At 41.6% G+C, this 27,627-nt stretch overlaps 1 protein-coding gene across 2 annotated transcripts; it reads right to left on the reverse strand.

Annotated features, from left to right (window-relative positions):
* Positions 1–27,627, reverse strand: eif2b3 (eukaryotic translation initiation factor 2B, subunit 3 gamma). Of its 2 annotated transcripts, none has more exons than XM_079348651.1 (12): positions 27,566–27,627; positions 26,053–26,218; positions 22,777–22,931; positions 16,787–16,946; positions 16,391–16,502; positions 12,252–12,341; positions 9,493–9,629; positions 9,135–9,325; positions 8,473–8,535; positions 8,114–8,262; positions 3,864–3,967; positions 1–240 (listed from the first exon to the last, which is right to left on the reverse strand). In XM_079348651.1, exons 2-12 carry the CDS (start codon positions 26,198–26,200, stop codon positions 188–190), a joined length of 1,362 nt encoding a protein of 453 aa, XP_079204777.1. In that variant the 5' UTR covers positions 26,201–26,218; positions 27,566–27,627; the 3' UTR covers positions 1–187. The 2 variants fall into 2 exon arrangements, with proteins under 2 accessions (XP_079204777.1, XP_079204778.1); XM_079348652.1 differs by lacking the exon at positions 27,566–27,627 and adding an exon at positions 26,856–27,198.

The raw sequence follows: 27,627 nt of genomic DNA on the forward strand, positions 1-27,627 counted from the left end.
TTTTTCGGGTTAAAGCATTTGTCTTTATTTGGACACAAAGTACAAAAAAAAGTAGGAGAAGATTGCTTAGAACCTTCAGGCAGCAGCCAAGCTTTCGATTGGTTCGTTAGCCAGCGTGTCCGTTGTCCTCTGTGTGTTTCTACTCTCTGATTGGTTAGTGAGATGACATTGTTCCATCTTATGGGAGTTAGATCTCCATCAGCTGGTCCGTTCCAACGATGACCTCGTTAGTCCTCTCAGCTAAGGATGAAAGAGAGAGAACAATTGTATGAATTATCAAAGGCAAGAGTGTAAAGCACCCGAGCCAAAGCTCTAAGCTCACCTTCACCACCACCAAGCAGGTTTAATCATTTTAATACTTCCCACAGCACTGTTCAGATTGTCAAGTAATATTTAGAAAGTATTGTTTGTTACTTAAGAGAAGACTGAGAAAAAAAGGTGTTTCTTCCTTAACGTGGACAGACCATAAATACAGCATTGGATACAATTAATACATAGAGTTACATTAACAGGCCCACACACTTTGTCTATGGGAGCAATTAAGGGTAGCCTATAGTTTCTTTCCAAAGAAACACTTTGATAGATTAGCTAAAGAAGCCGAGGGACTGAACCCAGACAACCAGCATTTTCACTAATATAGTTCACTGATAGTGTCTGAAAACGAAGAACAAAACAATAATCTAACCGTTTTCAATTCATCAACATAATGTAAACTAACGTACTATTGCTAAATCACTTCTACTTTTTTTTTTTTTTTTTTAATGCCACTTTGACTTTTCTGAATTTCATCTCAGTGCCTGCATTTATCATGCAGGTATCAGCAAGTATAATATCAATCGGACACTTAACCTCTGTAATATTAGAGTCTGCTGTCTGTAGCTGTACACACAAACATGATCTGTGTTTGGTCCAGAAACTAAAGACACAGTCCCTTAACGTACACACCTCGTTTGTTTGTTTTCCCAGTGCATGGATACATACAAACATGAGCTTTATGAATAGTGTGTGTATGTTACCTGTCCATCATTGACAAAGCTCATATGAGGAAAACAACCGGTGTAGTACATTATAGCCTTTAATATTTGAGATTATTGTATTCAGAGCATTTTATTATTATTATTATTGTTGCAGTAATGTGTACACAGTGAAGAAAATGGATGATGTGATGCATTTGACAGAATCCTGGTGTTGCATAATCAATCAATCAAACTTTATTTGTATAGCACCTTCCAGTACCAAATGGTGCACAAGGTGCTTTCCAGTTTAAAAACAAGAACAATAGTAATGGATTTGTAGTGCTGTCAAAATGCTGTTTGAGTCATGGTGAGCTGAGGAGCAGAACAGGTATATTACAATAAAGCCTATTTTTCCTGGGGAGGTTGGGGGTTATCTGAGAAAACATCCAACATGTGACAAAAAAAAAAAATCAGTAATACAAACCAAACTGTGAGATTTTCATCACTTATGCTCTCATATACTTCAAATAATTCAACAAAATGTTCAATGTGGGAAATCTGAGGTCACTCTGACTGCTCCTGCTTTGACTGCCAATATTTTTTCGCCCAATCCAGCGAGGAGAGCTGCTGCTGCTGCTCCTCCCTACATCTCTCCATCTGCGAGCGTATGTGCCGATCCAAAGCAAACGGTGGCAGAGGGAAATGTTCCGTCCACACAGACAGCTTTTAGTGTGAAGGAATCTGTGGCTCAAAACGAGTTTATGCTCCTCTGTGTGGAGAGGAGCACAAATGGTGCGTGGGACAGCTGGGGAGGGAAGGAGATGGAGGAAGAGGGTTCTGAAGATGGGTCTGTCAATTCATCACTGACTCATACAGTGTTTAAATGGATTCAACCTATTTTTACCTGTTAACCTAATAGTTGTTTGTCTGATAATAGATTAAAAGTAATGAAAAAGCTGATCGTACTGTCACCTTTAAGAGACAGTGGAAAGACAAGCAGAAACGGTGTGTACTTCCCAGAAATGTTCCCCGACTGTTTGAAAACAAGCATTCAGTAAGTGTGTCTGTAACTGAAATATTAACACCTGACATCTTTGTGTCTCTGAGAGTGTCTGTGTCTGTGTGTGTGTGTGTGTGTGTGTGTGTGTGTGTGTGTGTCTGTGTGCGTGTGTGTGTCGCTGGCAGGGTGGTCCTTAGCTGCTAACAGGCTCAGCAGTAGAGTGGGGTGTGTAAGGGTTTAAGCAGCCTAACATTAAACAGCTAGATTGGTGGAGAGAGACAATACTTTGCTTTCTTACGAAAAAAAAAAATCACAATTACTGCAATGCCTTTTATTAATCAGTTTAGTCTGGTGGATGAACTGAAGCTACCAACAACTGTTGTGGTGTGATTTTAAGTGGATTACAGTGGATTTACTACGACTATTTGTCAACTTGTTAGTTCAAATGCAGAAAATAAGATTCATAACGTCCCCATACTCGAGTAGTCGTGGTCGTAGATGCTCATCTTTGGTCCAAGAGAAAAAACAAGGTTGTCATATTCTTAAGTCGGTTTCATGTATAGTGGTTCTGCTCAGGGTGAAATGGTTGTTGATGTGTATCGGGAGTGGCCAGGTGACAGTTGATTGGCTGATCTTTTTCTCGATGGTTACATATAAAAGGATGCTGATTTTTTTTTCTTCCCACAAACTATATTTCACTCAACTTTATACTTACCTTACTGTTTAATATCCATTAAAGAGACGAAAGGGCATTTTCTCAAATCATAACAAATTACATAAAAAAAAAAGAAGTAATAAAACAGCAGATTGTCCGTTAGAAAGAAACACTAACTGGAACTTTGTATTTGTGCGACTGAACTTTGGCTTTAGTGTATGCAAACCAATTATGAAGCTCCAAGTCTGCAGTGTTCAATAAGTAAACAATAGCAGCTCATTGCTCGCCAGACAGAAACATTTTCCAAAAAACCATGTGAAGGGAGATCAGTTTTGTTGCACAGATCGCTCCATTGACGCTACAAAAAGCCTCGACCGTTTCAAACGTTTTCAGACCAGTTTAGCTCGTTTAGCTTGTAGCATGTAGTTGTTACTTAAAGAACCCTGTTGTTCACTCAATTAGGCTGCTCAGCCTGGCAGCAGAGCTTGTTCACTCGTTCTATACGTGTTTGAGTGAGGGTGTGTGTGTGTGTGTGTGTGTGTGTGTGTGTGTGTGTGTGTGTGTGCGTGCGCGCGTGTGTGTGTTGGATGTGGCTGCGGGCTGCTGCTGTTGAATTCCGGGTGGTCCTGTTCTGGCCCTGCTCTCTAACCTCTCCATCAATGTGACACACACATAAACACACACACACACACACACACACACACACACACGGGCGCACAAACTTACACAGTGCTAGCTTTGGGGACAAGAGGATTAAGGAAATAAAAAAAAAAACTCTGACAAATCTCTCTATCACACAGACTCCAGAATTAAGAAACTTTCCTGGTTGGCTTGAAAGCTTGGCACTTCCAAACAGATACTACACACACACACAAACACACACACACACACACACACACACACACTAACACCTTATCTGAATCACCTTGGACTGAGTGCCATGGATAAACAAAATAACAGTAACAATAAAAAAGTCTTTATTTGAAAAGAAGTGGTGTCGAATGGTTACATAATGTAAGATGTTGCTTTGCCTGCTCTTTGTTCAGTGTAATTGATTTCATGTGGGGTTGCCGATGGTTCACCTCTGCTACTATTACTACATTTTAAAGCCTCAGTCACACAACTGTCTTTCCTGGGAGGGGTTTCAATCCCTTAACATTGAGAAGACCTTACACATCAGTAAAAAAAAACGAAAAGAAGAAACACTAAGAATCAAACATATTGTTGGTGTGTTTGTGAGAGTTGAACTCACCCTCTGGTTCGATCCGCTGTCCGTTTCCCACCAGACAGTATTTGAGGTCTGCTCCTCGACCAATGACAGCATTACTGCAGATCACACTGCCCTGGATATTACACCTTGAAAAGAAACACACACAGATATGACATGAGTCCAACTATTCCTTGACATTCCCTTTGTGTTAATGGTGTTTGCACTGAACCACTCATGTCCAACTCGACTCAACAAGAACACAGTGCTCCATTTAAAGTCCTTTAAAGACAAACATATTGAACCCCACTGGTTTCTAGGCTACATTTTTCCAATAAACACTTTGATGAAATTTCATTAGGTAGTCCTGGTTACAAAATTAAATAAACCGGGTTCATCCCTTCTGCACAGAAGTTAGTTGTTGAGTCTCCGTTTGACCTTTTTAGAGGTATTAGTGGGAGAAAAGGAAAAATCAACAGAATCATTAGAGAGAGAAAATAAAAAAAACAAGTTCACAGCCAATTAGAAATCTTCCAGAACCGTGAGTTGCTTCAAAATAGTGAGCAGGTAGCTCACTTCTGGTGCTAACCGACACTTAATAAACTCAAGAGTAATTAAAGAGTAATATTTAGCTGGGATCGCTTCGGTAGCTGCTGAAACGGAATCTTTCTGACTCCGCTGTTTGTGTTTCAAGCCGGCTGGAGATTCAAAACAGGTTAATGGTTGACATTCTGTTTTCTACCTTTCATACCTTCTGTACACACTCATACTGGGAGCTGCCCAGTAAAACCACAGCCTTCCTCTGTTGGCTGTTAAGCGTTAGTATTCACGGGGTTTTGGAGCGAGTGCCGTACTGAAGGTCAAACTGACAGAAGCAACATTCAGCCTGTTTCCCCTTTAGGAACCCTACCACCTGCTCCAAAGACTCCAAGTATCCAATCAACTGGTCTTAATGACTTGACATTAACTTTTATATTGAAGAACAGCGGTGGACCAAGCTGTCTCCACGTGTGTGTGTGTGTGTGTGTGTGTGTGTGTGTGTGTTAAGGAATTGTTGGCTGTGCTACACCTGAACAGGCGGTGCCAACCCGCTGAGCGCTAACATTCAGGCAAACCATCACCATAAAATTCTTGGAGGGGAGACACAGACAGTCCTGACACAGACAGTGTGTCCTGTGTCAACTGACCATGGAAGGTGTGTGTGTGTGTGTGTGTGTGTGTGTGTGTGTGTGTGTGTGTGTGTGTGTGTGGGTAAGACAACGTGTGTTTCAGTAGCTCAGGGAGCCCAGTGGAGAACGCATGTCGGTCTTGCCCGGTCAGTGACGCACACACACTTGGCCCTGTGCGCCTCACACACAGACAGGTTTGTGTTGGCTCATTCTGTTCAGGTGGTTAGGCCTGCAGGGCGAGGGAGGAAGGAGTGTGTGTGTGTGTGTGTGTGTGTGTGTGTGTGTGTGTGGGGTGTTAGTAACTACCTAGGAGGTGGCGGTGGAGGTAGTTGGTGATGGGAGATTACAAGATTCAAAGTTTTGTAACATTAGAGAGAAGAGAGAGAGAGAGAGAGAGAGAGAGAGAGAGAGAGACCACCAAAGAAGCCTCAGAGCTGAAACACCACTAATTACTAACACCAGGGCTCCTCCTTGCCATGACCCCCCCTCCCTCTCTCTTGCGCGCACACACACACACACACACACAGACAGACACACACACACACACACACACACACACACACACACACACACGTCGACCCCCATCCCCTGTGCCAGCCCCCCCCCCCTCCCGTAAAGTTGACCCCTGCTATCCCCCTTCCCAAACACGCAGCGCTTTGTCAACAAGTTCTGGTCAGCTCCAAACAAAGAAAGCAGAAATGCAAGGGGTTTCTGCGACATGGCCGGGGTCTGCTAATCCCCTCACACTGGCTCTTTCTTTCCTTCTTTCGCCTTCCTTCTTATGTCCTCAAAAAAAAAGAAAGAAAGAAAGAAAGAAAGAAAGAAAGAATTGCAATATCTTTTTTGCGTGCTCGCTTGCTTTCTTCCCTTCTTCAGTCGCTCTCATTCTTTCACGCCTTTGTGCGTGCACCTACATGGGCATGATGAGGGTCCCCATGCTCGCTGGCTGGGGTCTCTGAAAGGCTTATGAGGAGAGGAGATAGAGGGACAGAACGAGAGAGGGCGAGAGGAGGGAGATGGCGTCGAGGACTCGATGCCAGAGAATGGAGAGGGAGGAGTAAGACATGAAGATAAAAGAAAGCGAGTCGGTGAGTGAATGAGTGCGTTTAAGTCCAGACTTGAGATGGAGACGAGTCTGTTTCCAGATGAGTTTCTGGTTCAACCTCGGAGCAAATCAATCAACATGTTAATTCTACAGTAGCTAATGTGCGCTCTGTCTACAAGTCTTCTTGGGTAGCAACGTCGACCGTTTCAGCTTCATCCTGACACACCAAAGTTCATTCATAAACACACCTCAGATCATGAACTGCAGAGCCCCGCTCAGATCCTAAATCAAGTAAAATATGACTGCGTAATTCATTGAGGTGTTATTCAGCATTTAAAGGTATAATATAATATTTACATCAAAATATCTAAATTCATAAAAAAATGAACTAAACACCTATGTGTTTTTTTGGGGGGTTTTTTGTCGAGTACTGAGAAAAGCGCAAATTTTTGCAACAGTTGTTTTTCATACAGATAAATCCTCAATGTTATAGATGTGATGTGAGGCTGCCTTAACAGAAACAACATGTTTACCGTTACCAAGGAAACAGGATGCTACGTCAAAGACCGCAGCGTTGGGATGCTACTGAAAGCTGCCGTACTGTAAATGAGGTAAAGACATTCTCTTCCTCGGGGAAAAGCAGGTCAACATGCACAGTGTTGTTTAAATTACCTTTAGCCAATCCGTGAGCCTTTGAGCACAAAGTGAGCTGTACAGACAAACTTTCTCAAATTGCAGAATCATCAACCTACAGGAAACTAAACATCTCAACCTGGATTTTAAGAAAACATAAACACACGTGTATTCAAGCGACGTTTCTGTTCTTGATTGTAATTTAGCCTTTAAGTGACGCATGAAGCAAAACTTCCAGAGCAATCTAACCACCGAGCCGAGACGCATCTCCAGTTTGAAACGTGATACAACCATTCTCAAGCTAAAAGGCGGGACATAATGTTAGGAGGAATTCCATTGGATTGTTGAAATTTTAAAACGGTTGAAAATGAGTAATGAGCAGGATGGGTCAACGTCTGAAATGTTTTACAGACAACACATTTAGTTAGATAGAAGAATAGTCAAATAACGCTTCCATGATAGAAGTATTTATCAGATAAATGAACATTTAACACCAACATGGAGGATCAAACACAAGAACATTCATGTTTTATTCCATGGGCACTTTAGGGTCCCTCTCATTTGAATGTTTACATTGGCACCTATAATGGAAGACTTCTATGATGTATGCAACACTATGGCATGTTACTTCATCTCATTTAATAATGTGTTATTTTGTCTTTAGTCACACAATATGATGGCCTGTCTGATGAAGTTCTAGTCACAAAATGTTGCCAATAAAGGTTTTGTTTTTCGGCCATGTTTGATGGCCAATTATTTTTCTATGGCATTTTAATGCAACATAACTTCTTGGGAGAATGAAATAGCCCGGGGCTTAAGTTGTCGGGACACCATTTAAGATCACCTCTACGGAGATCTTAAATTCCATAACCAGTGGGAGCTTTGGTATAGGCGAGTAAATAAGCAGCTAAATGAAATATATGGACGTTGTGTGTTTCAGTTCAGTAACTCTGTGTTTGTTTGGAACTAATCTCTGGCTGGTTGCACACCAATAGATGCATTGTTAACTCAGCGCTCTCTGTTTGACCCCACAGAGGCCAGAACACAAAACCTGTTACACCTCCCATCAATGGACACACACACACACACACACACACACATCTATAAGCATCTGCCCAACACACACACACACAGGTTTGCATGTAAAGCACCAAAGAGATGTTAGTGGACTGATATGAAATGACTTTCGAGGCCAAATGTTACAAATGTTTAAAAAAGTGAAAACAGATCAAGAGAAAATCTTTGTTTGTTGTTTTGTTGTTTCTCAGTTTGCATGTCACTGACCAAACCTCAAACAAAAGCAGCTGTGAGCACCGAAACTTCAATCTGTAAACACGCCTGGAGGTGAGATTCTTTTATAATCGTAATTAATGTTTATGTGCAACACTTCAAAGTAAATGTAATCTACAAGTGCTAACACATTTGTGTGTGTGTGTGTTTTTTCTTACCCCTCCTCGATGGTAACCCCGGGCATGATGATGGAGTTGGTGACTTTAACCTTCTCTTTTACAGTCGTGGAGTTTCCGATGGTGGATCTCTTTATGGAGGTCTTATCTGCTACCTGACACAGAGCTCCGAAGATACTGTCTGATCCCATCTGAGGACAGAGTGATCACACTGACTGTTACATACAGGACATAAACGCACACACACACTCACTCAAACACACAGAAGTCTGGAATTATGAATAAGGGCCAATAATACTCTTATGTGAGTGCAACGGCTTATGAAGTGGGAGAAAACAACGAAAGGAGAAAAATGAGCGCATACATCAACGTCTCCTTCTCCAGCCCTCCATCATATTTACCTGACATCTCTCAGAAATGACAGCAGACGGATGGACAGCTGGTTCGTCAAACAGCTTCGGAGCCTGCTCCAGAAAACACAAAGGACAGAGAGGCATAAGACTGAAATTCTATGGAACTTATTGACGATGTTCTCTTATTGTGAATGGTGGATTAAAATGAGAAGATATGCTTTCTCGACCAACTCAGAATCCAAAACGTCAACATCTTCATCATACAGAGTCATAGAGGACAGAGATTAACACAAACTAATTTTCAAATTTGAGTGGTTGGGGGTGCCGTCGGTAGCACAGTGGTTAGTGCGTACCCCATTTATGGAGTGTGGTCCTCTAAGCAGGTTCAAATCTGACCTGTGGTTCTATTCCTGCATGTTGCTAACCACTCTCTCCCTGAGATGTGACTATCCACTGTCCTATCTCTAAAAATAAAAGGCAAAAAAGCTCCAAAAGAAACCTTGAAAAATAAAAAAAGGATGTCTAGTCTTTGAATTCTAGTTCTTTCTTTAGCAAAAAAAAAACAAAGAAGAAGAAGAAGAAGAAAACAAATGTTCATATCTTGGATATGAATCCCCTCTACAGTCTGGTGTATCAAAGTATGTGCAGGAGATATCTAAAAAGTGTTCTTTAAGAAATCTCCTCGAGGGGATAGAGTAAGTCAGACCCACCAGGCGGTTTGCGTCTATGTAAGCAGCTAGTGTGTTGACGCGGTAGCAGAGACCCTGGTCCATGATGTGAACATAGCAGCGCAGCTTCCCTCCGTGGTAGGCCTCGCTCATGTCTCCCCGGTGGTCGTTCCAACACGAGCGCTCCTGGGCCAGCTGGATGAGAGACTCGTCTCGAGAGGAGATGATGAGCTCTGGACGATAAGAGGAGACATTACGAATTAAGATGATGATACAAACCTGCCGTTTGTTTCAAATCAGCAGAATTGATTGAAGAGGCGAACCCCAGATGAAGACCTTTATTTCCAAAAGGTCGCCGCGTTGTGAGTGACTTATGAGTGCGATGCTTTCTGATACTGACCGTGGCTTGTAGAGCCTTCGCTCTTTTTCTCACTCTGCTCCTCTGCGTCATCTTTGATTGTCTGATTGGTGGACGATTTGGAAAACTGCTTCCGCACCATATACGGTACCAGCTCACCACGGATGGACGAGATGGACCTACAAGAGAATAAAGACATTCAATGAGATGTTTGTATGATACAAAGTTGTCTGCATGACTCAGGGCCGATGATTCATGTGCTGTCTTCTGTGAGAAGGTCTGAAAAAAGACCAACAAGAATACTACAACAGGAGACGAATATCTTAGTAACAGAAGATTGCAGAGGGTGTTAAGACTTCATACTTTGGTTATTGTTAATAATGAGTGAACATTTAAATTGTCATTGTCAGCTGTGCTTTTATCTAGGCCAAAGTCTGAGCAGGTACATCTCTAATTGATATTACTGTGTTAAAATAACCATGGTGAATATTTAACATCATACAATTAACATATACAAGGTACTTCCTGAATATTATGAAATATTTTTTATGTTTTTTTTTGTTATTGTCAGAAGAGGAAAACAAAGTGACAATGCATCACACATGATTAAAAAAATAACTACAGGAAATGATGCCTCATTAAATATTTAATACATTAGCCAATTAACACTTCTCCTTCTTATGATTTTCAAAATAAAAGCAGCTGCAGCTCAGCGCTGCTCTTCCTGCGTCAGCCAGGGAGGAAAACTCCCATCTTAATATCTTCCTCTTCTTTTCTCAGCGCTGTGCTGTGCTCAGTGTTCCTCTCCACCAGCCCACACACACCCCCACGCCTTCACTCGCCCTCTCTTACTTTCTTTTAAAGGGAGATTAGGATTTCCATGTGAATGACAGGCAGAAAAAAAACAAAAACACAATCCACAGTTACTCTGTCCATTTCTCTCCTTGAGCGAGAAAGAAAAAGCACGGAGGAGGACGAAAGAGGGAGAGAGGATGTAAGAGAAAGTCCAGGAAAGAGCTGGAGAAAAGAAACGGGTAACCTTACAAGAGGGATGATAAACGGTGGCAGCAGAGAGCACAAGTGATGTAATGTTGTGAGATACACGTCTGTGTCTCTCTCGACGGCAAAATCGCCTTTTCAAGTTTAACATGAATGCAGCAGGGACGAGGAGAGGAAGCAGGTAGGAGACGAGTGTGTGTTAGCTTTGAAATGAATTTATTTTGTGTGTTTGATTTCACTTGAAACTCTAAAAGGGCAGACCAGTGGGGGAGACCAGTCTCAGCCCTTTGCTGTATGTCCACCCCCCCACACCCACTCCCTGTCTGATGAAGGCAAACAAGACTCCAACAGTAGACATAGTGATGCTTTGTATGTGTTGCAGCATCACTCTCATGCATGATTCTGAACAGTACATTTTCTGCATGCATCTCTGGTTAAGATACTCAATATGTTTTTTCCCCCCCCCCAAAAGCAGAAGACCTGGATTAATGAAGTCAGCAGTAAATCCCCTTTTTTTGCCTTGCAATAAGGACTCAAAAATATTTCATTTGAAAATCACCATTGTGATGTACGCATGCTCAGTAATTATCTTTGACTTATAATACTTTTTGGATGCTTGATGTCAAAATTAAACTAACCAGGCTTTCATTTTCAAAGACAACCCGGCAAGAAAGTCTTCTACATATCTCTTCTTGGAGTGAGGAAAAATGTATTTTTCACACCATTATTAAGAGCAAGACTGATTTTGACAATCTGCTCAGAGATCCTGGGGCCTGGACCCAGTTTGGGAAGCACTGATCTAGGCAGACGTTCAGTTACATGAGACAACTTTGGGTTTAGTTTTAGTGGATACACTTCCAGCACATGTATAGGTTTAGTGACGTGTGAGTGGACAGGAAGTGAGAAACTGTAAGCTTCTGTTTTCTGTGCAGTCACTCTCACAGGGCTGGACACAATACTAAACATACAACTTTAATGCAACCTACAAGTCTGCTCATAAAGTTTTAGTAAGAAACATGTTGCTCCACTTGTTTTCTCTCCACAGGATGTCTCACTTTTGGTCTGAGATGCTGTCGAAGTCACCGGCAGAGAGGCTGACCTAACGTGGTGGTAGTGAGAGTATGATCATAGGTTCTTTTTTAAAGTACGATAAGGTAATTACTGAGTTGAAAAAAAACACTCTTGGGCATCATTTCCTATCTTTTGCATAGCAACAATATAAACTGCAGACCAAAAAAAAGTATCACAATGTTAATCCCAAAATCATGCAGGCCTACAGGCAATCACGGTGCCTTTAAAGGTCAGATTATCATTTTGATTCAAGAAATTACAAATGAGTTTGTTCAGCGCTCCACCTACTAAGTTCCAGCGAGGACATTATCTTATTTTCTGATTTGTGATGAAGATTTAATTAAAGCTGAAGTCGTGTGATTCTTTGTTTGTTCAGACACAAACCATGCATGTACTGCTTCCTGGCTCCAACGGTCTCCCTGTGACACTGCTACACTTCAGAGGCTAAAGGCCTAACAGCCTGCCTCAGTGGCACATAGTAAAACAAATTAACACCTCCCTAGAATACGCGGCTAACAGGGCCGTTCAAAGCCTTACACACCGTGTTACCACGTTTCACACTTGCTTCAGATTAAGCAGCCAATGTGAATGTCAGTTCGACTGTGTGGGTTCACGTCCCACCCTGTTAACGCTGCGAATAGAAACTGGTAGCTAAAATGACGTAAAAAAATGAGTTTTTTTTTTTTTGTCCACAGTACGTGTCGAAAACTTCTGAGATGCACAAAACTCACTTGTTGTCAACAAGGAAATCCACAACAGCTTTTTTCAGACAGTAGAGGTGAGCGTCCACAAGGCCTGTTTTGATGAGCATCCTGGGATGTCTGCAGGTAAAAAAAGGAAAAGAGACAAAAGAAAGACACAGAGTGAGAAACTGTACACAAATATTCTCTTCCACAGTATGTGCAGTCTACCTTACTGAGAGAAAAAAAAATATGCATTACATAAACGTCCATGTACGATAAATACAAGCTACCACCTCAAAGACAACTTGCTTTGATTTTTTTTCACCTGCTGTTTTATGTGCTTTATGTTTGCTTCTCATTTAGTCAAACTATTTTAATTCACATCTGCTGAACAAATAAAACAGGAGCATTTGATGAAATCCAGACGTCGCCGTAGGCTAACATTAAAGCATGAGAACAGTGACATCTGTCTATTGTCCTGTGTCAGCCACCGTAGATATTGCCCCGCTGGGCGGCTGCCATGAGACAGGTTTATGTTGCCTGGGCGGGCGGCTGGGTGGTGGTGTGTGTGTGGGGGGGGGGCATTCACTCATTCACACATGAACTCGCACACAGACGCACAGTGGCCTGAGTTGAAAGATGTGACATTTATGAAGCGAGAGCCAAAGAAAACCATTTTATCTAACAGGTTTCGATGAACAAATCCGCCGTCACTCCTTCATCCTCCGCGACTACCGATCCTCCTTTTCCGCTTTCCTTTCAGTCAATACATCATAAAATAGCAGGGCGAGTTGATTCTAAAAGGTCCTTACTTCTGCTTTTACATGCCTCAGCCCAAACACATATTTAAAGAATACTGCACTGACTTCAGTGTAAAAGCAGAGGGATTAAAGAGTAATGGCTTAATAATCACCCTTTCATGTTTTTATTCAAATTTGTAATCATAAATAAATACAGTAAAAAGTGTTACACAACACATGATACCTAATTGTGATTGAAAAAAACCCCCAAAACAAACATTTCTCCCTTTAATTCTTCTGCACTATTTTTCTCTTATTTTCTCTCCAGTGTTTTTGCGGCTTTCTCTCCTCACCAGTATAACTGGAGTGACTCAGGAGGATTTCTTGGTCACACGTTTTTAACAACCAGATGCTGAAAGCCATAAATCAAACTGTGTGTGTCCATCTGTGTAAAGGTATTTCATTCAAAAGCATAAAAACACATGTGCGTGCACACACAGACACGCTCTGTGGGAGTTTGTCAAATGTATTTATTCATAAAACATTTCCCAGGTGTGTGTGTGTGTGTGTGTGTGTGTGTGTGTGTGTGTGTGTGTGTGTGTGTGTGTGTGTGTGTGTGTGTGTGTGTGTGTGTGTGTGTGTGTGTGTGTGTGTGTGTGTGTGTTGTAGGCTTTATGTGAATTTCTGGGAACACCCAGCATGTGACATCACTGTTTGGAACTTGCAGGTGGGCAGCAGAGAGAGAGAGCCTGTGTGTGTGTGTGCGCGCGTGTGTGCAAGTTTCTGCATTGAGGGTGCTTCACTATTGTGCAGGTTAACCGTGTACGAATGCTCCACTTTAAATGGTCGCTTTTTCAGTTAGCACATTTGACAAGTTAAGCACAGAGACCAAGTCAAGAACAAGTTTAAAGTTTACACTTTGTGCTTTTTAAATCTGATCTGCTGACCACTTACATCTCCCTCACTATGCAGGTAAACATCTTGCTTTTCCTGTAGCACCATCTCATTTCTGCTTCCTGTGAGTGCTGGAGAGCTTGTTGTAGAGGAGAGCTGGAATTTAGTGCCTCTGCAGGCAAGGATGACTCAACCCCTGGATTAACGACTGAATACTTAAGTACCACTAAAGTCCTCAGTGGGAGAGAGGAGTCACTCTCTCACTCTAAAACACATACACACAGCCTAATGTCTTATTTAGTTACAAGTAAAACCCCACAGAGGAGGATGACTCAGAAGCAGCAGATTGACTGTTAATACCCTCATTAGTCAGGTTTCCACGACAGAGCCAACAGGCCTGAAGGGCTTACGAATTATTTGGGGCCTTGGACTCTTGGCACCAAAATAAAATGTTTGAAACCCTTAAAACCATCCCAGTCCGATGGATCCTTTCCTGATTAAGATGACTCGCATATCTGAACCTGTGTTATGAGTACAAAAGACTAACCTGGTATAATAAGGTCACTTTACAGACCTGACAAAACCAGTACACTCTGAAGGTGAGATAGTAAACAACCTTCAACAGAGCTCATTTAGATTTTCTTTTTTAAGAAATAGAAAACAGTGAAAACTGCACATCACAGTTTCACAGATCAAGTAATCAACTTTTTTTTGTCAGACAAACGGTGCAAAATGTTCACATATATGAAAGCAGACATCTTCTACATGCAAGTTAAAGCACCGTACATCAAAAAAGAAAATCTGTTAAGAATTACAATAAATTGATCAACGCACGCACACACGCACACACACACACACACAATATTATGCATTCATGTTGTGTTTTAAATATACTTAAATTTAAGAAGAATAAAGATCAAACAAACATGTTTGACAGGTCCAGTTTGCAGCAGAGTGGGATTTTCTGGCACAACTTTCCAACTACCAAGGGAACTCCAACGCGGCAGACAGGTTTTTAATAAACTACAAGTGCTGCTGGAGCTTTTTGACCTCTTCAGGTCCAGCCGGTGCAGAATTTGTGTTGAATGTATTTTCAGGCCTTCTGTCTAATATCAAGCTATACGCTAAGTATGGAAGTAAAAGTAATGCAGAACATAAGCGAGGACACGATTCAAATACGAGGCTCAGAGGTTTTCTGCTGTAGGTGAGAATGATCTTTTTTTGATTCATCCTGCATCCAAGAGGATCTGACAGGTGGAGCTGTAATGTACGAGGGGAAGCTCAGCTTGAGTCCTTTCACACTGTTTAAGCCAGTTCCCGGGCAAATTGTCTCACATGTGCCGAATGTATTGAGCTTACGCACATAGACCATGAGGAAAATTGAAGAGAAAAAAAAAGAAAGAAGAAGAAGAAGAAGAAAAGAGAACATTAGACAGGACTGAGGATGAACCAGGATGGACGGGCAAACGAAAGAATGGATGAATGTTTTTGGTGACGGCTGCAGAGAAGAAGGAAGAAACAGCTTAAAGAATCCAGCAAAGACCTAACAATTAACTCCCCAGAGAAAACAACGACTAAATAAGTTAAAGACAATGTATTCATGTTTGAAGAGTGGATTAAACAGGCACCTCTGAAAGATATACATTATATAAAAAATAACATAGATACTCAAAAATGCCTGTTGTCTTTTTGTGTGCGTGGCTCAAGATTTCCCTGCGCAGAGAAGCAGAAGCATGCGAGCAGCTGCTCTGGCCCCCCTCTTATTGGCCAGAATTTACAGTGGCGTTGGCTCCATGAAGTATTTACGAGCTCCCAAAGCACCGGGTCTCACACATACATGCATTTGAGGACTAAAAAAAAAAAAAAAAAAAAAAAGAACACTGAATGAAAAGAAAAGGAATGAACCTGCTGCAGAGGACTCGTCCTGCGACAAGGAGCCACCACAAACCGTCACACTTAAACACACAACCAAAACTTGTACTCTACCCCTACATCTAACTCCATCAGTCAGACTTATTTTCTACTAGATAAGAGTGAAATAATTAGACATTATTATTTCCACTAGCGTTGGTATTTGGCATGATTATTGAACATCATTATCACATGTGGTGTCAGCGATTACTGCTTATTTTCACTTATAACAATAAACAGCAAATCCAGACACAGCCGCCCCAACAGCCGGTTGACACATTGATTACATGGAGACACCGTCACAGAGTATGTGCACCTAAATGTAAAACTTTTTCTTCCAGCACTCGCCGGCCTAAAAAAAGAAGCACAAAGCAGAACTTCAAACCTCCACATAGACTGCCGAAAACAGATTTAGTTGGAATAGCTTTCAACTATCACGATAAAATATGAAGTGTTGACTTTCTAGAGAATGGGCATTGAAGTTAATATGGGATTTATAATGTTGAGAGCATCACAAACGTCATTCATCATTTACTTCTTTTTTTTATTGGGATAGATTTTTTTTTTTACGTCGAAATAACGCGATGAGTTCGCCCCGAAAAACATGTCTCTGTATTTTTCAGGCTTTTAAAAACAACTTACTTCCTCATGATAGACTTCCTAATCGACAAGCCGTCCTCCAGATCTGCTTCATTGGCCATGAACAGCAGCCTCTTGCCCGACTGGTCAACTCCCACAAAGTCTCTCTGCTCAGCTGGAAAAAAAAACACAACAAACAGCGGGTGAACAAAAACATATTAAAGGTCAACTGTAAGTGAGATTTTCAGCTTCTATAATTATTCTCTAGTCATATCAATGAGGAAGCCTATCTCCTTTCTTTGATATTTGTGGAGAGAAAAGTGACATATTATGACAAAGCTTTACTGACAATTATTGAATGACTATTTGAAGGCAAGTCATACATCACATCAGAATCATGCCAAACTTGTTAAAGCCACTACACACACAATGTCCGTGCACAGGTATCTCTCCTGTTACCTGTCTTTTTCTTGCCCTTCTGTCCTGGGACAGTCTCTGTGAACTCGTGGCCTTTGCTCATCAGCATGGCCAGCGTTGCATTGTGGGCTCTGAAGAGGTCGACCACCTCGTGAAGAGCCACGTCGGTGATCAGGTCACAGCTGACCACCAGGATGTCCGTCTGAGAGAGGGGAGATAAGAAAGAGAAAGACATCGTCTAAAAAGCATGTTCGAGGTGCTGCGTAATAGTCAGACATGGCATGCTTGATACGACGTGCTGGAATACGATGACTTTTCCCAAACAAAGAGGTTTCTGTCTCATATTCCGTTTTGGAACGAGAACTGTCTACCTGTTGTGATTTAAAAAAAAAACATTTCAAACTTCACTTACATGAAAGTCTAAAAAAAGAGAAACGTGTGAAACACTGTTTTCATGGTGTTTACAAAGTGAGGTCTGCTTACTCACGACAGTCGAGCACCCAGACTATACAATAATGAAAGTGGCGACAATGTTCCACATAAACAGCCCAAGACACGAGAGCCTGGATTCAATTATTTATCAATATTCACGACAGAAAGGAGCTCACCTGGCAGAATTTCAAAGTAAACATATAGAGAGGGACATAAAGTGAAGGAAGGACTGTTCTTCCAACTTCAGCATTGTGCGTATATAAGCTAAACAATGCATACAAAACGGAGGACAGGAAGTAATGATTCCTTTCTTGGTTCATTCGTCTAAGAATGCGTCTGTTTCTCTGTAAGCTTTGTTCTAAAAAAAAAAAAAGTTTGACTGAGAGTTTCCACATGATTACAGGTAGAGAAACATTATAACGACAAAACAAAAATAGTGCAGGGCGCCAATAGCCAAGCAGTTCTGATGTTTACAGAGGCACTAGTTGTCAGCGCAGTGGGCCGACCTCGGCCCTTTGCTGCATGTCATCCCCCACATGCCCTGTCTCTCTTCAGCTGTCTGACCTGATAAAAGGCAAAAAGGACCAAAAACATATCTTTAAATAGTGACACTTCTGAACCTAAAGAGTAAGACCCAGAGGATAGACGTATCTGAAATAAACAAGCATAACAGATGAACGTCATAGAAACAAAGTCAATAAACAAGAACACACATGGAGCTTCACTTGCAGACTCACAGATATGTACCTCTACTCTCTTTAATATGAAACGATAAACAAAAATGGTAAACAATAATAACTCTTTATACCAGAGACGTCTTTCATTATGGGATCTAAATGCATACTCAGATGAATGAGTTCAAGAGAAACAGCAAATCTTATCATGAAGTGGGAGGTAACAGCAAACCTTTGTTTGATATTTTGTCTATATAATCTTCATCCTCTCCGGGATTTGTAATCAACAGTTAGCGAGAGAGTTATGTCGGGCAGAGGCCAAGTCACTGTGACAGAAGGAGAATCTTGGGAAACCAACAAAGTGAGCCAGGACATGTTGCTGAGACCTTCGATGTTCTGCTGATGTAGAGTTGGATGGAGACGGCGAGTCGTCGAGATTGAGTCCTTGTGTGTTCGATCTCAGCTGACTTGCTTTGTTACACGCTTGCAGAGTTCACCTTCACATACTGTATGTAGAAAACATCGGGGGCCAAAGGGGGAAATCAAATGTCTTGATTGGGAACAATTTCTCCAAATGATCCAGGTGAGAAAGCACTCTAAAACTGAACTATGCTCTGTAGCAATAACAATACACAACCTGTGAATTCCCCTGATGTCTCACTTACTCTGATTCCAACAAAAGGGAGCACAAAACCTACACCAGTTATTTTAACTAGCCTGTGCTGATGTTATATGTCTGCATGTGTGTATGTGTGTTTATAAGGGAGTGCACCCACGTCGCTGTGTGTGTGTGCGTGTCTGCGTGTGCGCGGTATCCATCTGTCTGAGTGTGATCAAGGCTGTCAGCAAGGGAACTAATCCCACCATTAGCACCGGCTGCCTCAATGACAGCGACATCTTTACTGTGTCTTTAAAGGAGAGGGAGAAGAGGAGGGTGCACGGGGCGTAAATATAACATGAAAACCTCATAAGGAGAGAATCAACACATAGGAAGGCAACCCTGGACTTAAGTCTATCTCTCCGTCTCATTTTCATTTGTATTTCTGTAGATCTCTATGGATGTATAATGTGTTTGCATTAAATCTTTAACCCCACATTTTAAATCACTGGGACCCGTTTATATATATATGTGTATATATATAAAGTGTACAGTAAATCTTAAAATGAGATGAGAAGTAAAACGGAGGTTTGATAGATGAGACTGTCCCAAAAAATGAGACTATCAGTCGTCAATGGGAGAAAATCTGACTAATCAGGTGTGTAAAGAGTGCTGGTATCAGTGGGGTCAGGGATTATGTAGTTGACCTGGAGGTAACTCCCAACATAACCTGGTCTGGACCTGGCGACGGGAAGCTGCGACGGCAGAGCTGGATGTGTCTGCGGGAGATCTACTGACACGCTGAGACCTTTCAACTCTCTCCTCCCTCTAACACACACACACACACACACACACACACACACACACACACACACACACACAGAGGGGCAAAATTTAGCGTCTGCACAAACCACACACACAGTCACACTCACACACACAGAGGCGACAGCAGAGTGGAGTCAGCTGGAGAGACAGAGACACTTTAGCCTTTCAACAGCCTCTGGTCTCTGGACGGGTCAGGACCACACACACTGACTGACACACTGACTGACACACACACACACACACACACACACACACACACACACACACACACACACACACACACACACACACACACACACACACACACACACACACACACACACACACACACACACACACACACACACACACACACACACTCTGTTTGAATACATAGTGATGGTCGCTCGGGCACAAAATGATCTGACGTTCAAATATTTGAACAGGAAGTGAACATTTTAGTATCTCGAGTATTAATATGAATCAGCATGCAACGATGGATTTGTTAAATAGCTTTTTCTTGCTCCTGCAGATTCTAATGAAATGCAGTGTAACCACATGTGATCATCTTTAAGTGTCAATGCCTAAACATCTTTCCTCCTTGATTAGGAGAGGTTTAATCCCCACCACTTTAAAGATGCTTGTAACACACGACTATGGCACCGGTTGCTTAGCGGTAAGTGCATGAGACTTATACAAAGAGGCTACAGTCCTCCAAGGGGGCGATCCGGGTTCGAATCCGACCTGGGGCTCCTTTCCCGCATGCCATCTTCTCTCTCCTCACCTTTTGTCCCGAGTCTTACCAGCAGACCAACAAATGTAGACAAAAGGTTAAACCTGCTGAATCAGCGACTCCAATGTATGTATGCATTTCTTTAAGCCCGCATACACTCAGGTGGTGAAGCCTGTGCGATAATAAAAAATAAAAAATAAACGTCAAAGAGGCTTAACGCAAACAAAGCAAAAAGTGCATGCTAAGAACTCCTTTCACTCGTTTGGCTCATTGTGAAAGACGTGAGCAACAATCACTCATATCCCTCCACCTTTGTGTAACTTCTCTTGTTTGAAGAGTGAACAAAATAAAATATGCTGCTTGTAATCTCTCCTTTCAATAATCAGGAGGATTGACCCTCTCTGCTCACACACTGTGTACGGTGATTCCTGTAAGTATTTTGTTTGATGGGTTACACCAAATCCCCATCCTGGGAGTGTGTTTGTGTGAAGAGATGAGTGAGTGTGCGTCTATACTGTACTCAATGCATCACATTTGACAGTTTGAGTGATCTCTGTGCTGGGACTTGGCAGGCCACGGTTACAGTTCTTCACTCATCACCCTCCAGTGGGTGAATGTGTGTAACTCAATGCTTCTAATCTAGCTGGCTGCTCAAAGGATTAGGGAGCAGACTATTCTCAATGGGAGCATGCTGCAGCTAGTCCTGTTTAAGTGTGCATGAGTGTGTGTGTGTGTGCATGAGTGTGTGTGTGTGTGTGAGCGTGTGTGTGTGTGTGTGTGTGTGTGTGAGCGTGTGGTTTCACGATGCATCTTTTGAAAAATTAAAAAGAAAAAAAAAAAAAAAAAGAGAATAAGAAGAATCTTGCAAAGAGTGATTCAAATAAGGGAGGAGAAAACATTTAACTTACTTGTCAAAACTAATTCTGCATTTAGAGTCTCTGATAAAAGCGCTTTGAAAAGCAGCTCTGGCAGAAGAAGAATGTTACGAGCCGCAGAGGCACAACACTTATGTCTTCAAAATGTGCGTTTGATGTGGCACACAGAGACTTCTCTGCAAGCACAATTTCCTCGAGAACTTTCTGATTAATTGTGTTCTTCTTTGGGTGAATACACTTTTGAACTAGTTGAGTTTTTTTTATTCTGTTAATGGTATTGAAGAAAACATGCAGGAGATGTTTTAAACTGCTGCAGTTAAATGACCATATTCAGATTTTTTTTTTTTTTTAAAACTCCACTTTTTTCTTGACCTTGAAAAAGCGCTTTGTCTTCTGTTCTTGGAAATTGTATTCAGAATGAAAGAGGACACACATAAATCAAGATTCCTCAGCACTCCTCTAAACTGTAGAGAAACTAAAGAGGGGCCAGAAATTGTGATTAAGGTAGGAAACTCTCAACCTGCAGAAAACTAACTCTGCCCTCTGCAATCATTGACAATCCAACATTAAACATGAGACATAGTTTGTGGAATACATCAACAGCCCTAAATTACACAAAAACCTTATACAAACATGTCTTCATGGTCTCAGGGGGTCAGTCAGAGCCATGGCATATACAGAGGGACGACATACACCCCTCACATACCCAAATACAAATGTTGCACAGATGTGCAGGATGAGAAGAAATGGCGCAGTGGGTAAACTGGCAGCACGGGGGAGTTTGAGCCGTAACCATGAGCTCATGTGTTTAGACAGAGCGGGATGAAGGGAGGGATGGAGGGATCAGCCATGACGGGGGTCTGTAAAATTGGGCTCTCTGGGTCAAGGATAACGTTGTCAGTTTTGTGCTAATGTGAGCGCCTGTATCTGTGTGTGTGTGTGTGTGTGTGTGTGTGTGTGTGTGTGTGTGTGTGTGTGTGTGTGTGTGTGTGTGTGTGTGTGTGTGGTGAAATGAGGCACTTCAGTAGCCTTGACCATTCAGGGGAAGGGGAGAGGCACGGATCAATGGGCGCCCAGTATTACACACACACACACACACATATACAAAACGCCCACCTTGACGCCCCGCCCCCAGAGTTTTTGTCCTCGATATACTCGACTCGGACCTCACAGTCTGTTTCTCCACGCGAGAATCAAACAACAACACCGCCCTCTTATTCCAAACCAAAACATCTTTTGGTATTTTATAGTGTATAATAAACTCTCTATTATGCCACATTCCTTATGAACAACTTGACTATGTTATCTTGATCTCATTAAGCTTGTTATTAAATAATAACCCTGGCACCTGCTAACTGTTCATTCAGCAGCAGCGGCCTGGTTTCTGTTAGAGCTTTGATTCACCACAAACACAAACAGCATGAAAGGTCGGAGCGGCCTACAGACGAGCGGCAGGAACACATGAACGTGTCAGTGGACTGGACTCACATGTTTGACCTGTGTTTGCAGGTAACCACGCTTACTCACGCGTGTGCCCGCCTCAATTCATGGCCAGTCAATAAAGATGAGACTTTATTTTGTTGGTTTGTGGCGACAATCAGAGCTGAGTGCATGTAAGACGTTACAATTTGACTTCAAGTGATTCTGCTTTTAGGTTATCTACGAGTTACCTGAACAGACACGAGGAACATACATGAGATGTGTTTATATGAAATGTTACTGAAGTGAGTTTTTATTCCAAGAAAATGATTCTGACTTCAGTTTAAGTCAACTAAACCTTTTTTTTTTGTATAAAGTTTCTGAGTTTATCTGCAATCGATGCTCCGTTGTACTAAACTTCATTAGCAAATTATTAGCGACACCACAAACCACTTCATGACGTATCCCCGTCCCACCCTTTCAAAAAACAAACGCACCTTGATCTTCGAATGAATGTGTCGGAGAGCGTCTGCCGTCCCCATGTCTCCGTCCTCCTGGATATACACCATGTCCAGTTTCATCTTCACGTCCAACTTCATTTTAGCGTCCGTCATCATCTTCTGGACCTCTTTGGTGGTGATCACGATCACCTCTGAAAACACAGTTCACAAAACACAGACGTTAGACGTCTCTGAGAGTGGAGAGCAGCAGAAGATCAATACAGAACAGTGAACTCAGCCTCTTTTCCGTTTCGCAATGAAGCCCCTCTTAGGTATGATGACTTTGAAAAGCATCGTCCTTCAAATGAGAATCACAGCAACCAGCCCGTCTTCTGAGGCAACAAAAACATTACGTTGTCATCCAAAGTCTTACCTCCACACCCTTTTGTGTTTGTCTAATGGAAAGACAAAAAATGATGAGAGAGAGTCGAGACATTTCTTCAAGTTTCCAGGCTGTTTTCACAACAACATAAAAGTTGTAGAAAGTAATAATTACTTTTCCTCTCCTGAATAAGAGAGGTCAACATTCATTCACTCTAAATGTGAATTACTGTGAACATGGAGTAAAGACGTCTATTTCACAACACTTAATCGATCCTTGAAGGTCTTTGATCAGGTTAAGACCACTGCTCTGCTCTTTATAAAGTTGGTTATAACATTACAAGACTGTTTTATGAATACGCTGCAGAGTCCTTCTACTTAAATTAGCCTTGTCTACATAAAATGTTTGGGTTTTTTTGTTTTTTTCTGCAGGGCATTTGTTCACTCTAGCTGTGTCAGCCCAGTAAAACCAAATTGCAGTTCTTTGGCTAGCTGGCTGCACACAGTAAACTGCTGGCCACACAGGATGATTATGTATAGAACGCTAGTTTTATTTCAGCTCGCGAGGCCAGAAGACTTTTATAACAAAAAAAAAGGGAAAAAAAGCTGTTTACTGGCAGGAACAGCACACAGTAACAAATCCCTTTATAAGGCCAGAGTTTCTGGACCGAGTGCAAGCAGCAGCATGAGAGGCAAAAAAAAACGAGACTGTAAATCCAGACAGGAAATGCACACCTGACAATGGCTGATGATGTGATGACAAGCTGGGCGTAATACGACTGGAAAAAGAAACCCTGTAGTAAATTCAAAGCTTTAATGCAGTGAAAGGAGCAACACGATGCTGCGTGTATTTGCCTGTTTTCTGGGTAACATCACAACTAAAACTGAGTCACAAGAAGCCAATGTATTAAAATACGGTCTTTGTTGTTTAACAGCGTCAAAGAAGATGTAGGACATTAATAAAGGCAGGGACAGGGAAGGCGACCTCCAACATGATATTTTGCGATGATATTTTTGCATGTGTCCAGCTGGTTGAGCTTTGAGTTCAAAAGCCAACATGAATATGAGCAGGGATGTAAAGGTTAATCACGAGGCGGTTAAAAATCGTTTCAAAGGTGTCGAGGTTCGAATCGGTTCTCTGAAAAATGATGCGGCAATAATGCGGTGAAGCGTCGGCAGCTGTAGAGCCGAGGAGGTTGGTTGTAATAAGCGGGCGTTATCGTAGCAGTGGAAGCATTTTGGCGTCCTAGGACAGAAAATAAAAGACAAAACCTGTGTGCAAATATTACAGCAAGACAGATAACTTGATTTCTGATTGAGATGAGCGACTCTACTAAGTGAGCCACAGGCGCCCTTCAAAATGTGAAACATATTTACATCAGTCGAGATAAGATTCTTATTCTTCTCAGTCACAGTCTCATGTATCGTCATAAGGGTTGTGAAAATGTGACACGTTCTTTCTTGATTTAAGTAGTTCTATACAGCAGGGATGCTTCGAATAAAAACCAGTGAAGCGTTTTTGTCTGAGATAATCCTGTCCCCCCCTAAAATCTGCTTTCTGCATAAACGTTATCATGATGAAGATAGCACACTTCTTCGCTCCAGGTTTTCCACGTGGGCCACATAAAGGTGCGCTCCAAGTGCCGGGCCGCGACTCTGCTTCTTTACATTTTATGTGGAAACCAACCAAGAATGCCAGAGCTCCCCTGTAACACTTTCCACCCCTAACACTGACGCACAGCTAACGGCTCTCACGAGGCCAATATCATCCAATTCAACCAAAGTGAAGCCCATTCAAGGGAATGCAACAGGATCAGAAAAGGTTGACTTTTATCTTGTAAATCATCTGTAAAAAAAATAAAAAATAAAAAAACTTTGAATAAAAATCTGCATACATTTATTAATATTGAAAAATAAAGAGTCTGAGAGTGGAAGTATTAGGCTGTATTTGGAACCAGCCGGCACATCCAATACAATCCAACTTTATTTGTTAAACTAGATAAACTAGTTTATTGTTAATAAAGCTCAAGTAAACGCGAACAGAGAAGTTACAACATTATATTTTGGTGAATTCAGAGTTACGGGCATTTATTACAATGTAATGTCTTACAGTTGACCAACCATAAAGTATCTTCAGTGATTTCATGAAGCGGTGATAAGATATGAGAAGATCATTTTCACGCCGCTGTCCTATAGAGAATAAATCTGCACACTAATATATAGATAAAAAGTTGAACATGACAGTGGCGTTGTCAGTCAGAAGAGGTGGAGGCGACCAATGAGGAGAACCCGCACTAAAGGGGTGAAAGCATGGATACTACAGCGGCAGGCACAAGAGGCTTTCCTGAACCTGTGTCGAGAGGTGGAGATAAATGAAACCTCCAAACAGCCAATCAGAGATTCCTACCCACTGATCACTGAAGGCCGACGGGTACACTGCTAAAACTAGGGCCAACCTTGGTGTGTCAGGAGCTGAGATGACTTACGCCTGTTTGAGAACTCTACAGAACCAGATTCACAAGTTGTTGTTTTTATTGCATTGTTTACTAGAAATGTAATGCTAACTGAAACTAGTACTCCTAGTAATGGTTTCCCTTTAGACACTTATGTTATCCTGCTTCAATGGAACGTGTATGTTGCCCTAAAAATCTTGCTGACTGGGGGAATTTTTTTTTATTTTTAAAGCCAGTGTTTGTTTGGTCATGTTGGGAAGTTGTTCACTAATGATACTATACTTTCAAAAATGATCTCATGTCTTGTGCAAACATAATACCATCTATTCAATTTGGGCCATCATGACATTCTTCAGCTAAAATGGGCACTTTTAGATGGTCCAACAAAATAAATAGTGGCGATAGTGGTAGAAGTTACTGAGGCATGTGAAGCAGTGATAGTAGTATTACATGTCACAACAGCATCGTAATAACATCACAGAAAAGTTTGAGATTTCACCTTCAAAGCCCACCCTCTCCAGCAGGTTCAGCGGGTACCACATGAGGGGCTTGTTACCGACAGGCAGCATCGGCTTAGGGGTGTTGTATGTCAGATCAGTCATACGAGAACCTCCACCAGCTGCCATTAACACAGCCTGGAGCTCCATGATGTCTCCTGAGGATGGCTGAGAGAAAGGATGAACAGACAGTTACATGAATGAAGAAACACTGTTGATTAATACATGATACTGCGTGCACATGTTTCAGGTGAATGTACGTGAGGTTGTGTCTTTTCTTTTTCTTTTTTTACAAATGGACATTTTTTCACATCACATTTTATTTTAGTAATACTCTACTTAAGTTTGCCACTTAAATTAGTTAATCTAAGTGTGTGTAATGTGAGAAATAACCAGTTCCCCTTTTCAAAAAATGGAAATGCTCCTTTAACCCATTTTAACACACAGTACATACTGCATTGAACAGGTAGGAAGCACAGACTCACATTCAAGCAATATGTTTTTATTTTTTAGAGCGACATGGTAAATGTTGCCTCAAGAAACTTAAAGAAAATAGCAGGTCTCCGTACTCTTGTTATAGATCAGTTTAAACTGGATTATTTTTGTAAATATGACAAACAGGTCTGCATCGTTTCTTTCGAGATGTCAGGTCAGATTAGTACAGCTGCTTACAGCTTCTCTCATGTAAGTATTGTTAACTGTACCTGACCTGTACCTGGCTCGCTGCCTACTGAATACACAACATGTAACTAGAGGTAATATTATCACGCTGTCATGCTCAATAGTCGAAAGATATTAGTTTTACCTGTCAGTGAGCTTTGTTGATCCACTGTCACTTCAGATGACAGAAACATGCACGTGAAGCTGCCTGCTCACTCTGTTGTTAGCACAAGGCTAACTGTTAGCGCTTTATTACTATTTCAAAACCTGTTCATAAGCTGCTTAGACAAGTCCATTGCGAAGTAAATACCCACTCAGATAAGCGGTGGTATAAGACGTGAAATAGCTTGTCTTATAATAGTAATGGAGCTTGTGTTAAATAAGCTAATAACTAGCATCGTATGATGACACTTGCTTGCCTACAGTGAAATATGTCCGTGTAGAAATCTACTTCCGCCGCCATCATCAATTGAGTTCCTACTGAGAGAAGTGGCGAAAAGAGAGTGAAAAACAAAACCAAGTTGGAGTTTACTTAGTCATTTGCTTTTAGCATTATTTTGACATCAGTTAAACGTCAACCATAGTTAAAAAAAAAAAACTAAATACAATCTTCCCACAATTGCTTTATGAATACAGGATACTCAGAAATAATGAAGTTAAATTAGATTATTTTTTTACTAATAATGTTATAACGTAATTATTACTTTCGACTGCATGTAAGAAATTCACACACACACACACACACACACACACACACACACACACACACACACAAACACACACCCACAGAGATAGAGAGAGAGAGAGAGGGAGGGAGAGAGAGAGAGAGAGAGGCACACAGGCACACATACTAACACAAAGTGGTGTGAGCCTATTAGCAGCCAGCAGCCACCCAGCTACTCCTCCAGTCCAGACTT

Source organism: Symphodus melops (genome assembly GCF_947650265.1).
Source record: "Symphodus melops genome assembly, chromosome: 7".
NCBI classification, from domain to species: Eukaryota; Metazoa; Chordata; class Actinopteri; order Labriformes; family Labridae; genus Symphodus; species Symphodus melops.